The sequence below is a fragment of the Macaca thibetana genome, chromosome 1 (genome assembly GCF_024542745.1).
Source record: "Macaca thibetana thibetana isolate TM-01 chromosome 1, ASM2454274v1, whole genome shotgun sequence".
Lineage (NCBI taxonomy): Eukaryota > Metazoa > Chordata > Mammalia > Primates > Cercopithecidae > Macaca > Macaca thibetana.
In genome coordinates, this window is record NC_065578.1 from 176420252 (window position 1) to 176433382 (window position 13131).

The 13131-nt window shown below is 36.2% G+C and overlaps 1 protein-coding gene across 1 annotated transcript in view; it reads right to left on the reverse strand.

Annotated features, from left to right (window-relative positions):
* Positions 1–13131, reverse strand: part of PLA2G4A (phospholipase A2 group IVA) — a 148032-nt gene that overhangs the window by 106956 nt on the left and 27945 nt on the right. The window contains exon 3 of the mRNA XM_050783287.1: positions 661–742. Within this exon, the coding sequence (XP_050639244.1) occupies positions 661–742 (82 nt within the window). The remainder of the gene's footprint in view (positions 1–660; positions 743–13131) is intronic.

Below are 13131 nucleotides of genomic sequence, written 5' to 3' on the forward strand. Positions count from 1 at the left end.
GTCCTATACCAGTTTCTATGGCTATTGCATACAAAATAAACATACTCAAAGGCATAAGAACTAGAGAAAAACTATATTTTAAAAATTCTAAATGTATAATACCTCACAGAGGCAGCTTGTTTAAAGTCTTTACTCAGTACTCTTGTAGAAGCAAAATTAAACAAAATTTCTTTGAATTCCCAAGATGTGTACATCACAAGAAAGTCCTTTTGTCTGACTCCAAGTGACCTCAGCTAATTTAAGACCCAGGTAAAATGCTATTCTGACAGATAGCATCAGAGAACTGTTTGAAATGTTATCATTCAAAGATCTAGACAAACATAACCACACTTAAAGAAGGCAGAACCTCTGATTTGTCAAGGAACTCAAGCAATTAGAGGGTGAACCATAATTACACATGTTTAACAGCAAAGAAAATAAGGGCACTTACACATGTCACCAAAGGCCCCCTTTGTGACTTTGGCTAATTTAAGGGCCCGGTAAAATGCTATTCTGACAGATAGCATCAGAGAACTGTTTGGAATGTTATCATTCAAAGATCTCAACAAACATAACCACATTTGAAGAAGGCAGAATCTCCGATTTGTCAAGGAACTCAAGCAATTGAAGGGTGAACCATAATTACACATGTTTAACAGCAAAGAAGATAAGGGTACTTACGCATGTCACCAAAGGCCCCCTTTGTCACTTTGGTGGCACGTAACACCACTACCGTAAACTTGTGGGAATACTGGTGCTCCACCTGGAAATAAAATGACAGTAAATTTAAAATAAGCTTCCAACATAGAACCTCATTTTTTCCTTGAGATTAATTTAAAACAGTCTACTTAAAAACAAGTAGCATGCATACTAGAAACATTATTTGATCTAAGGTTGTTTCTTTTTCCACTCTCCTCTCTCATCACAGTATCATTGGGAAGTTTAGATTGTGCCTTAAAATGTCACTACAGCTTGACCATGAGCACTTCTTTGTAGTCCGGTTTACCAAGCACTTGGTAAAAAATGTAAATCAGGACTGCAGGTATTCTAGGAGCACAATCAGGCTTTGTACTTGTTGACTAGGAAGCCCTGGCTTATAAAGGTGAACTCAGAGCAAGACGTACTAGATTCGTTTGTTGTTGTTGTTGCTGTTCACTGAAGCAATCAATCAAAAGTATTTTCTGAATGACGTTTCCAGGACAGCTTTCAAAACCCTATGGACCCAAGGCAATAACCAGCAAACAAATTGCACGAATTGTAACGCATTTGTTAGAAATCATATGCAAGAATATTCAAATTTGCTATTAGCCTAACACCTTGCATAAACATAATAAACATTAACAGGTAGAGAACTTCATTAGACATGTCACTTAAATGGGAAACAGTTATTAAACAATTCTACTCACTAAAGCAGAATGAGGAAGCAGGAACTCACATAGTTCTTGGAGCAACTGAAAAGGTTACAAAGTCTTTATCTAAAACTCAAGCATTTCTTGTTTTAATCTTAGGAGAGGTCACTTCCCTTAATTTTAGTAGGCTTGCTTAACTGGTTGAAAAGTTCATAATTGATTAAAAAGAGGCTCAGATACTGACAATACTGAAAAGTGAGTAGCGACAGTCTAAATGCAAGGAGGCAAAAAAAAAAATGTCAATAGTGTAGACAGATTGATAAGGACCAGCAGTAGTAGAATATAGGGACAAAAATTAGACAGCACTCAATAGCTTCTGTAGAAATCACTCCATCAATAGTGTAATTAATATTCCAATTTATAATACAGCATCAAAGAGGTGAAGACATGAATAATGAGCATATCTTGTTTAAAAAGTCAGAGAAGCATAAAAATATTTCAAAATAATGCTTATTCAACTTTATTTTAAAAAAGAAATACCTTCAACATCCAAGAGTTCTGAGTAGCCAAAGTTTTATTATACATAGATGAAATGAACAATCAGAAAAATAATCGAAACTAAATGAAATTGACAGCACAACTTGTCAAAATTTGAATGATGCATTGAAAGCAGTACTGAATGGGAAATTTATATCACTGAATGCATATATTAAAAAAGAAGAAAGAACTAAAACCAATAATCTAAGCTACCACCTTAGGGTACTAGAAAAAGAAGAGCAAATTAAATCCAAGGTAAGCAAAAGAAAAATAGTAAATATTAGAACAGAAATCAATAAAATTGGAAACAGGAAATAGAGAAAATCAATGAAACCAAAATTTGGTTCTTTGAAAAAATCAATAAGATCAATGAGACATTAGCCATGTTAAGAAAAAAAAAAGAGAGAGAGAGAGCGAGAGAGAGAGGACAAAATTACTAATACCAGAAATGATAAGGGACAGTATTACAGATCACATGGATATTAAAAGGATAACAGAAGAAATACTACAAACAACTCTACGCTCACAAATTTGATAACCTGGATGAAATGAATCGATTTCTTAAAAGACAGAATCTATCAAAATTTTCATAAGAAGAAATAGACAATCTAAATAGACACGTCTATTAAAGAAATTGAATCAATAATTAATAACCTTACAAAACAGAAAGCACCATGCTCACATGGCTTCACTGTTAAATTCTACCAAACATTTAAGAGGAAACTATATCAATTATTATATCAATTCTCTGCAACCTCTTCCAGAGGATTAAAGCAGAGGGAATACTTCTTAAATCTTTCTTGGAGGCCACCATTACCCAAATTCCAAAACCAGACAAAGACATTACAAGAAAAGAAAACTACAGGCCAATGTTTCTCATGAACATACATGCTAAAGTTCTCAACAAAATATTAGTAAATCAAGTCCAACAACATATAAAAAGGATTATACACCAGGCCGGGCACAGTGGCTCATGTCTGTATTTTGGGAGGCCAAGGCGGGCATATCACCTGAGGTCAGGAGTTTGAGACCAGCCTGGCTAACATAGTGAAACTCTATCTCTACTAAAAATACCAAAAATTTAGCTGGGCATGGTGGTGTGTGACTGTAATCCCAGCTACTTGGGAGGCTGAAGCAAGAGAATCGCTTGAACCCTGGCAGCAGAGGTTGCAGTGAGCAAGACACCACCACTGCACTTCAGCCTAGGTGACAGAGTGGACTCCGTCTAAAAAAAAAAAAAGAATTATACACCATGACCAAGTGGGGTTTATGTCAGATACACAAGGCTGATTCAGCATTCAAAAGTCTATTAATTAAAGCCATCATATCAACAGGCTAAACAAGAAAAATTACATGATCATATCAACAGATGAATAAAAAGCATCCGACAAAATTTAACATCCATTCATAATAAAAAAAATTTTCAGCGAAATAGAAATAGAAGGAAGTTTCATCAACTTGATAAAGGACATCTACAAAAAAAATTATAATTAATGTCATATTTAATGATGACAAAATGGAAGCTTCCCCAAAAAGATCAGGAGCAAAGTAAGGAGGAACCCTGTCATCACCCCTTTTCAACATTGTACTGGAAGTCCTATTTAATGCAATAAGATAAGAAAAGGAAATAAAAGGTATATAGATTGAGAATGAAGAAATAAAACTTTGTTCACAGATAACATGAATGTTTATGAAGAAAACCCAATATAATCAATTTGAAAAAATACTCCTGGAACTAATTATATGACTATAACAAGGTTGCAGGAGATAAGATTAACATACAAAAGTCAATTGCTTTTCTACATACCAGAAATGAACAAGTAGACTTTGAAATTAAAAACACAATACTTCTTATATTAGCACTTCCCAAAATGAAATAGTTATAAATCTAACAATGTATGTAGAGGATCTATATGAGGAAGAATACAAAATTCATATGAAATAAGTCAAGGAAGAACTAAATAAATGGAGAGATATTCAATATTCATGGATGGGAAGACTCAATAATGTAAAGATGTCATTTCTTTCCATTGTGACCTATAGATTCAACAAAGTCCCGACAAAAATCACAAAATATTCTGCGAAAACGAGAAACTGATTCTAAAATTTATATGAAGAGGCAAAAGCAGAATAGTAAACACAAAATTGAAGGAGAAGAGAAAAGTTAGAGTACTGACGCTATGCAACTTCAAGACTTACTATAAAGCTACAGTAATCAAGACAGTGTGGTACAGGCAATAAAAAAAAAAATACACAAACAAACAAACCAGATCAGTGGAACAGAATAGAGAAGCACATAGATGAAGTCAACTGATCTTTGACAAAGGAGAAAAGACAATATAACAAAGCAAAGATAGTCTTTTCAACAAATGATGCTTGAACAACTGGACATCCACATGCAGAAAATGAATCTACACAGGTGATAACTGGGCCTGAAATACAATGAGAAAATGCTCTTGAAAATCTGTTTAAAATTAGCTTTCGCTGCAAAAGAAACCCTCTCAATAATAATTATTACACATAATGATGCCCCCTCCCAAAATCATCTATGCTTTTTTTCCATATCTAAGAATTTCTAATATTACATGGATTTTCAAATACCTAGAAACCTTCCTTGTATCACAAAAACTATGAGCAATATTTTTATCCATTATTTAATATTTGATTTTTGAAGTTGCTGCAAATATATTCATATACTAAATGTTTATTAATAACATGGACAAAAAGATTGTTTTTATTATAAGGACTCATTGAATGTGAACCATATGTCATACATCCTAGTAGACACCAACTGTCATTTAATATTCCCAACAACCCTAAAGAATAGGTGTTATTATTTATATTTATAAATGAGTAAAATGAGATTCTGAGAGACTCAGTAATTTCCCAGTTACTCATAGATAGTAAATGATGACCTTTCACTAGAATTCAGCCTTGCCATTCTGTGTCTGTGCCCATCTCTTTAAAAAAGCTTTAAAGATTAATAAGAGAGTATCTATAATAAAGTAAGCACATATTCTTGGAGAAAGATGTTCAGTTTCAGTCAATGATTATCCAAATAGTCTTTTTTTTTTTTTTTTTTGAGACGGAGTCTCGCTCTGTCGCCCAGGCTGGAGTGCAGTGGCCGGATCTCAGCTCACTGCAAGCTCCGCCTCCCGGGTTTACGCCATTCTCCTGCCTCAGCCTCCCGAGTAGCTGGGACTACAGGCGCCCGCCACCTCGCCCGGCTAGTTTTTTTTTTTTGTATTTTTAGTAGAGACGGGGTTTCACCATGTTAGCCAGGATGGTCTCGATCTCCTGACCTTGTGATCCGCCCGTCTCGGCCTCCCAAAGTGCTGGGATTACAGGCTTGAGCCACCGCGCCCGGCCCCAAATAGTCTTTTAAGAATCGCTTACCATGTTTCCTGGGGCCACTATCACAAGCAATTTCAAACTAGTCCAGACTGCGCTAGGTTTCAACTTGGATAGGAGATGTTTGGTTATATCTCAGGGATAGTGCCAGAGGAAATTATATTACTGAATTCACAACCAGTGTTTTCCAAGGGAAACTAATGACTCAGGACAATGGTGGCTGGTAGTTGGCAGAGAGAGATGTCATATTTCAATTGAGATGTCAAATCTAAGCTCAATCCACCGACTTAGTCATGAAGATTAAGCTTTGCCTTCAGGTCTTGGATTACTTTGAGTGTCTTTCTGCATTCATATTCATTTCCATAGTAAAAACCAAGGTGCTTTTTCTTTTCAAAATTACAATTTCCTATTCATTAGGAAAACAACTACTGGATTAAATTCATTCTGGATAAGTCTGGATAAGTATATTGATATATGTAACTATGTTTGGCATTGAAAAAAAGAACCAATTTATACAAAATCAATGATGTATCTTCATTGATGATCTTCCTAATCTGTTTAAAACTCTACTGTTATAAGACAAGAACCAAAGAAACAATCATAAAATAAAGCTGATGGAAAATAAAGTAGATTCTGCATGCAAATATTGTTTTTCTCTATTCAACCTAACTTTGCCTAATTTTTAAAACTAAAAACTGTTAGTATGACAAAGACTATATGTTATTACTGAATGCAGAGATTATGATCACCACAATTGGCAATAGGCACCTTCTCAGAATTTTTTTTTTAATGGCTGCATTGACGTCATTAACAAATCATGAGGCTTTTTTGATAAGATGCTTATTTTCAGTTTCACTTTCAGGTGTGGAGTTTCATTCTAATATAACTATGAAGCACAGGCATTTTGCTATTATTCACCTACATTTTTAAACAATGATCAGCATTATCTATTTTTAGTCTAACAATAATACCTAACCTTGGTATTATTCAAAAATTATCAGTCATGAGTTGGCCATATGCAGAAATTATCTTAATGCTCAAAACATCTAATTTGGAACATAATTTGTTAGCTCTAGAAGATATCACTAAAAGAAAATCAAAATCAGAAATGTGACTTGAGATTCTTCTCCCCTTGAACAAGAAATTTATCACCTGCACAAGTATATACATTCAATTTGGCAATATATTATATTATATATATATGTATATATTTTACTTTATTTTATTTTATTTTATTTTATTTATTTTATTTAGACAGTCTCATTCTATCACCCAGCCTAGAGTGCAGTGGATCAGATGATCTTCCCACCTCAGCCTCCCAAGTAGCTGGGACTACAGGCACGCACCACCACACCCGGCTAATTTTTGTTTCTTGTTTTTGTTTTTGTAGAGATGGGATTTTGCCATGTTGCTCAGGCTAGTGTCAAACTCCTAGGCTCAAGCGATCTGCCCACCTCAGCCTCCCAAAGTGCTGGGATTACAGGTGTGAGCCACCACACCTGGCCTATAGTTGTATATATTTTTAAAAATAAAACCAAATACAGAGTGCATTCTTATTGCAGTAGGAAGATTTTAAGTCCTCTTTTAATCACGAGTTTAGGGACTAGTATCCAGAATATATAAGAAACTCAACTCAATAACATAATAATAATAATAATAATTATCTGATTTTGAAAACAAGTAAAAGACCTAACTAGACATTTCTCAAAAGAAGACACTCAAATGGCCAAAAAGTTTATGAAAAAAAATGTTCAACATCACTTATCCTCAGGGAAATGCAAATCAAAACCACGATGAGATATTACCTCTTCCCAACTAGAATCGCTATTATAAAAACCACAAAAATAACAAATGCTTGCATAGATGTAGAGAAAGAAAACATTTATACACTGTTGGTGGAAAAGTAAATTTGCATAGCCATTGTGTAAAACAGTATGGAGGTTCTTCAAAAAAATTAAAAATGGTACTACCATCTGGTCCAGCAATCCTACTATTGGGCATATATCCAAAGGAAATGAAAGCAGTATGTTGAAGACAAATCTGCACTCCCATGTTTATTACAACATTCACAACATTCACAATAACCAAGATATGGAATCAACCTAAGTGCCCATCAATGGATGAATGGATAAATAAAAGTGGTCCACATACACAATGGAATACTATTCAACCATAAGAAAGAAGGAAATCCTGTCCTTTGTTCACACCTGTAAACCACCACTTGGAGGGAGGCCAAGGAAGGTGGATCACCTGAGGTCAGGAGTTTGAGACCAGCCTGGCCAATGGTGAAACCCCATCTCTACTAAAAATATAAAAAAATTAGCCGGGCATGGTGGCAGGCACCTGTAATCCCAGCTTCTTGGGAGGCTGAGACAGGAGAATGGCTTGAACCCAGGAGGCGGAGGTTACAGTGAGCTGAGATCGCACCACTGCCCTCCAGTTTGGGCAACAGAGCGAGACTCTGTCTCAAAAAATAAAAATAAAAAATAAAAAAAATTAGGTATTTGCACAGAAAGACAAATAGCACAAGATCTACCCGTACGTGGAATCTAAAGAAGTTGAGGCCATAGAAGTAGAGAGTAAGATAGTGGTTACCAGAGGCTAGGGAAGATAGGAGGGAGGAGAAAATGGGGAGAGAATGGTAAATGGGTACAAAGTTAGGTAGGAGAAATAAGTACTGGTGTTCTACCGTACAGCAGGATGACTATGGTTAATAGTAACGTGCTGCGTATTTCAAAATAGAACAGAAGATTTTTAATGTGTTCACCACAAAGGCATGATAAATGTATGAGATGATGAATATGCTAAAAATCTTGATTTGATTATTACACAATGTATAATATAATGGAACATCATACTGTACCCCGTATATATGTACAATTACTATGTGTCAATTAAAAACAGAATTTTTAAAAGTGAAGTTTCAAACAAAAAAGGAACAAGATTTCAGGGACTGCCCTAGCAGTGAAAACCAATACAAGAAAATATTAATTTTAACAGCTTCGTTCTAAAATTCTAATTTAGCTGGGTTCTGTGGCGCACACCTATAGTTACAGCTATCTGAGAGGCTCAGACAGAAGGATCGCTTGAGCCCAGAAGTTTGAGGCCAGCCTAGGCAATACAGCAGACCCTTTCTTTAAAAAAGAAAATAGTAAAATATTTATTTAATGATATATTCATCATGAATTTATAGTGACTATAATATCCTTAAAACACTGAAATGAAACAACTTCCCAAATATCTAGCACCTAAATTGTAAGTATAATATAGATTCTAGTCCAATGGTAACTAAATAGCTGTAGCATCACACAAAAAAAGTGTGAACATCAGCCTTTTCCTACCTCCATACTTATGAGGAAATCTACACTCTCCTGGAGTAACAGTGACTGAGTGGACTGTGAAGAACAGGCGCACCCTCACCTTTCTAGAGAAGCTCATTAGAACACATGAAGTAGCATGTGCATTTGAAAAGTTTTTCTCACACATCCTTGGCGCTTTGGGGAAGTCATATTTATTTGGTTTAGAATTACTGCCCTAGATGATAAGTCATGTTCATTCAGATTTAAGATGCCTTAGAACTGATGGTTTTCAAATGTGAACCTTAAGGCTAATAGATCCAATACACTTGAAAACATGGATACGCTAACAAATGCAATTTTAGATATTTTATCCCTATTTTGAGGCACTTCTTAAAAACCTTCTCCCTGCTTTACTTGTTCTTTTCATTAAGCAACAAATAAAAGGTTCAGGCCAGGCATGGTGGCTCAGGCCTGTAATCCCAGCACTTTGGGAAACTAAGGAGGGTGGATTACTCAAGGTCAGGAGTTTCAGACCAGCCTAGCCAACATGGTGAAACCCTATCGCTATTAAAAATACAAAAAATTAGCTGGGCATGGTAGCCCACGCCTGTAATCCCAGCTACTTGGGAGGCAGCATTAACTACCAGAACAGAGAGCAAAGGTGAAAAAGAGCACAAAAAATCCCAGAGAGGTGAGCTCAGTTTTGCCATAGGGGCATTTGCTGATCCAGAAGAGGAGAGGACTAAGAGACTGCGCAGCCTTGAGAGATTCATCAGCATTCTAAGAATAAGAACCCCGGTAAACCACACTCCTCTTTGCAAAGTAAAATCTCCATAGATTGTGACATAGGCCTAAACGTGAACATCCTTTCTATGTACTGGTAACCCATTTTAGTGTAATACAAGCTGCCCAGAAAACCAATCTGGAACTGGGATTACATTTGTCCCAAACCGCTAGTATCCCCAGGGGCCTGATGGAAGCAAATAAGTTATCTCTGAAAGATTACTTCTATTTTTCACCATAGCGTTCAACACAAAATCAAAGATAACTGGAATTATAACGAGTCATGACACCAAGTCTGCAAACCAGCATAATTAATCAACAGGCACAGAAACAAACCCATCCATTAATCAGCTATACTATACTTACAGTGTTCAAGGAAAAGAAAGTCAAATTGAAATATGACTATATGGGAGTGGGAGTATAAAAAAAGCCTGAGAAAATTTTTAAACGAACTAAAAAGAAATTTGAGAACTGAAAGATAAACCTGGTGATATTCTAGGAATTTCTGATCTATGTTGTGCAGTAAAGAAACAGAAACGGCCGGGAGCGGTGACTCACGCCTGTAATCCCAGCACTTTGGGCGGCCGAGGCGGGCGGATCACAAGCTCAGGAGATCGAGACCACGGTGAAACCCAGTCTCTACTAAAAATACAAAATATTAGCCGGGCTTGGTGGCAGGCGCCTGTAGTCCTAGCTACTCGGGAGGCTGAGGCAAGAGAATGGTGTGAACCCGGGAGGCGGAGCTTGCAGTGAGCCGAGATCGCGCCACTGCACCCCAGCCTGGGGGACAGAGCGATTCTCAAAAAAAAAAAAAAAAAAAAAAAAAAAAAAAAGAGGCAGAAATATGGACATTACTTTGAATTAGCACACTTTCGCCCCCTAAGGGAGGCTTGTGGCAGGGCATGAATGATATCAAGGACAAGTTAGGAGTTTATCATTAGCTGTGATGATTAATTTTACAGATCAATTTCAGTAGGCCGTGTGTTGTCCAGATTAAACATTGTTTTAGGTGTGCCTATGAGGGTATATCTAAATCACATTACCGTTTGAACCAGTGGGCTCAAGTAAAGTAGATTGCCCTCCCGGATGCAGTCGGGCATTACCCAATCTGTTGACAGCTCAAACAGAACAGAGGCAGAGGAAGGAAGAATTCATCCCCATTTATTCTTGTCTCACTGTTTGAGCTGAGACATCGCCTTGCATTTCGTCCTGCTCTCAGATTGGGATTCACATTATCAGCTCCCTTGGTTCTCAGGCCTTCAGACGAAAGCCGAAATACACCCCAACTTTACAGTGTTTCCAGCTTGAGATGGCAGATCGTAGGACTGCTCAGCCTCCATAATTGTGTGAGCCAATCATTAGTCAATTAATTATCAATTAATTTCTCATAATAAATCAACAAATTAATCAATATCTCCTGTTTGTCATAATAAATCAATTAATACCACATACTTAATGAATTAATACCTCCTATTGGTCCTGATTCTCTAGAGAACCCCAATACACTGGCTTTCTTCTTCTTCATTTTTTAGATTTTGAGTGCTCACAGAAATTCTACTATTTGCCAAAAAACTCATTATTAACTCATTAACAGTCCTGTGCTTTTGTAATAATAGTTTTACCACTTTTATATTTCTGATTTTCTAGTAACAGCATCTCACCATCTAACTTTTCTGAAAATATCTTATTTCATTATTTCAAAGGAATAATTTTGTGCACATAACAATTTACTATTTATGAAAGCTCTGTGAAGCAGACACAGCAGGTCCTATTCATACCCTGTTTTCCAGATGAGGCAGGTAAAAGTCAGAGTCTACGTGTTCATGATCATGTAACTGGTAAGACTAGAACTCCTACCAGAACACTAGTTCTTTGATTACTTATTCAGTGGTGGTTTTCTTTCCTGTGTTACTGTAATAATCTGAATAATAGCTTTCTACATTTTTGGTAAAATTTCCAGTCATCCTACAATTATATTTTTTGAAAGTTCTTGTATTTTACTATGCAATCATGCTGCCATATCCACGTGGTTTACTGTCCCTAACGTGAAGACAACCTTAGTTTCTGTGGGATGTGGGACAGTGCCCCTCCATTGTTAATAGGTGGTAGAAAGAGGTGTGAATTTTTTCACTTCAGGCATATGACTCATATTTTCAGAATAAAAAGATGGAAAATGTTATAAATATTTTATACTTGACCTCTACTTGTGAAATTGATGGCTCCTGGTAAAAAAAAAAAAAAAAAAAAACTTCAGTAAATTCTGAAGGTACAAAAATCCTTGAGGTTGGAAGTCACATCATAATGATTCTAAACATATGGAAACTAAACTCTGTCATGTATTTGTCACTCTGTTTTCCTACCAGCTTCTTAAAATCCAAGCACCATTGGAAGCAAGTGAGCTTGCTGGCTGCAAATTGCTGCATCAGCCCACAGGATTCTCCAACATGTCCCTGCATCACAAGAATGGTGAAAATGAGCCCAGTCTTCTGGCCTGGAGGCAGCCAAAACTGTGTTAGCCTGTTTGGCACCAAGAGCTCATTACTATTAATAGTAAGCTGGCTTGATTCACTCCAACTTTCCTTTTTACTAATATCATTCAGTGTTGAGTGTGCTTGCTCACTTACATATTTTGAAAAATATCTTTCTGTGAAAACCATAGCAGGAAATTTTTTAAAAAACAATTTACACACACACACATATGCACACACCCACAGTTGGTTTTTTTTCATATACACTTAGCAAGAATAAGAAGAATGAAGGAAACTGTAAAGCTCACAGATCTCTTCATTTAAAAGGGCTATAAATTAGAATGCTAGTTGATGTCTAAGTCTGATATTGGCGAAAGTAATGAAAAATGTGATAGCAATATGTGGTTTATTCACGTTTTGTAATATGGTATAATATAATATTACCACATAGGTAATTACCATAGCCTAAATATGTTGCTATAGTTAACAAAATTTTCAAGAAAAGGTCCCAGTGCTGAACCTTAGATGTCCAGATGCAGTTTGATTTTTAAATATACTCTGGTATTCAAAAGAAACTACCATCAGAGTGAACAGGCAACATACAGAATGGGAGAAAATTTTTGCAGTGTACCCATCTGACAAAGGGCTAATATCCAGAATCTACAAAGAACTCAAACAAATTTACAAGAAAAAAACAAACGACCCTATCAAAAAATGGGCAAAGGATATGAACAGACACTTCTCAAAAGAACACATCTACGCAGCCAAAAGATACATGAAAAAATGCTCATCATCACTGGTGATCAGAGAAATACAAATCGAAACCACAGTGAGATACCATCTCACACCAGTTAGAATGACAATCATTAAAAAGTCAGGAAACAACAGATTCTGGAGAGGATGTGGAGAAATAGGAATGCTTTTACAATGTTGGTGGGAGTGTAAATTAGTTCAATCATTGTGGAAGACAGTGTGTGATTCCTCAAGGATCTAGAACTAGAATTATCATTTGACCCAGCAATCCCATTACTGGGTATAAACTGAAAGGATTATAAATAATGCTACTATAAAGACAAATGCACACATATGTTTATTGCGGCACTATTCACAATAGCAAAGACTTGGAACCAACCCAAATGTCCATCAATGGATTAAGAAAATGTTGTACATATTCACCACGGAATACTATGCAGCCATAAAAAAAGGATGAGTTCATGTCCTTTGCAGGGACATGGATGAAGCTGGAAACCATCATTCTCAGCTAACTAACACAAGAACAGAAAACCAAACACCATGTGTTCTCACTCATAGGTGGGAATTGAACAATGAGATCACTTGGACACAGGGTGGGGAATATCACACACC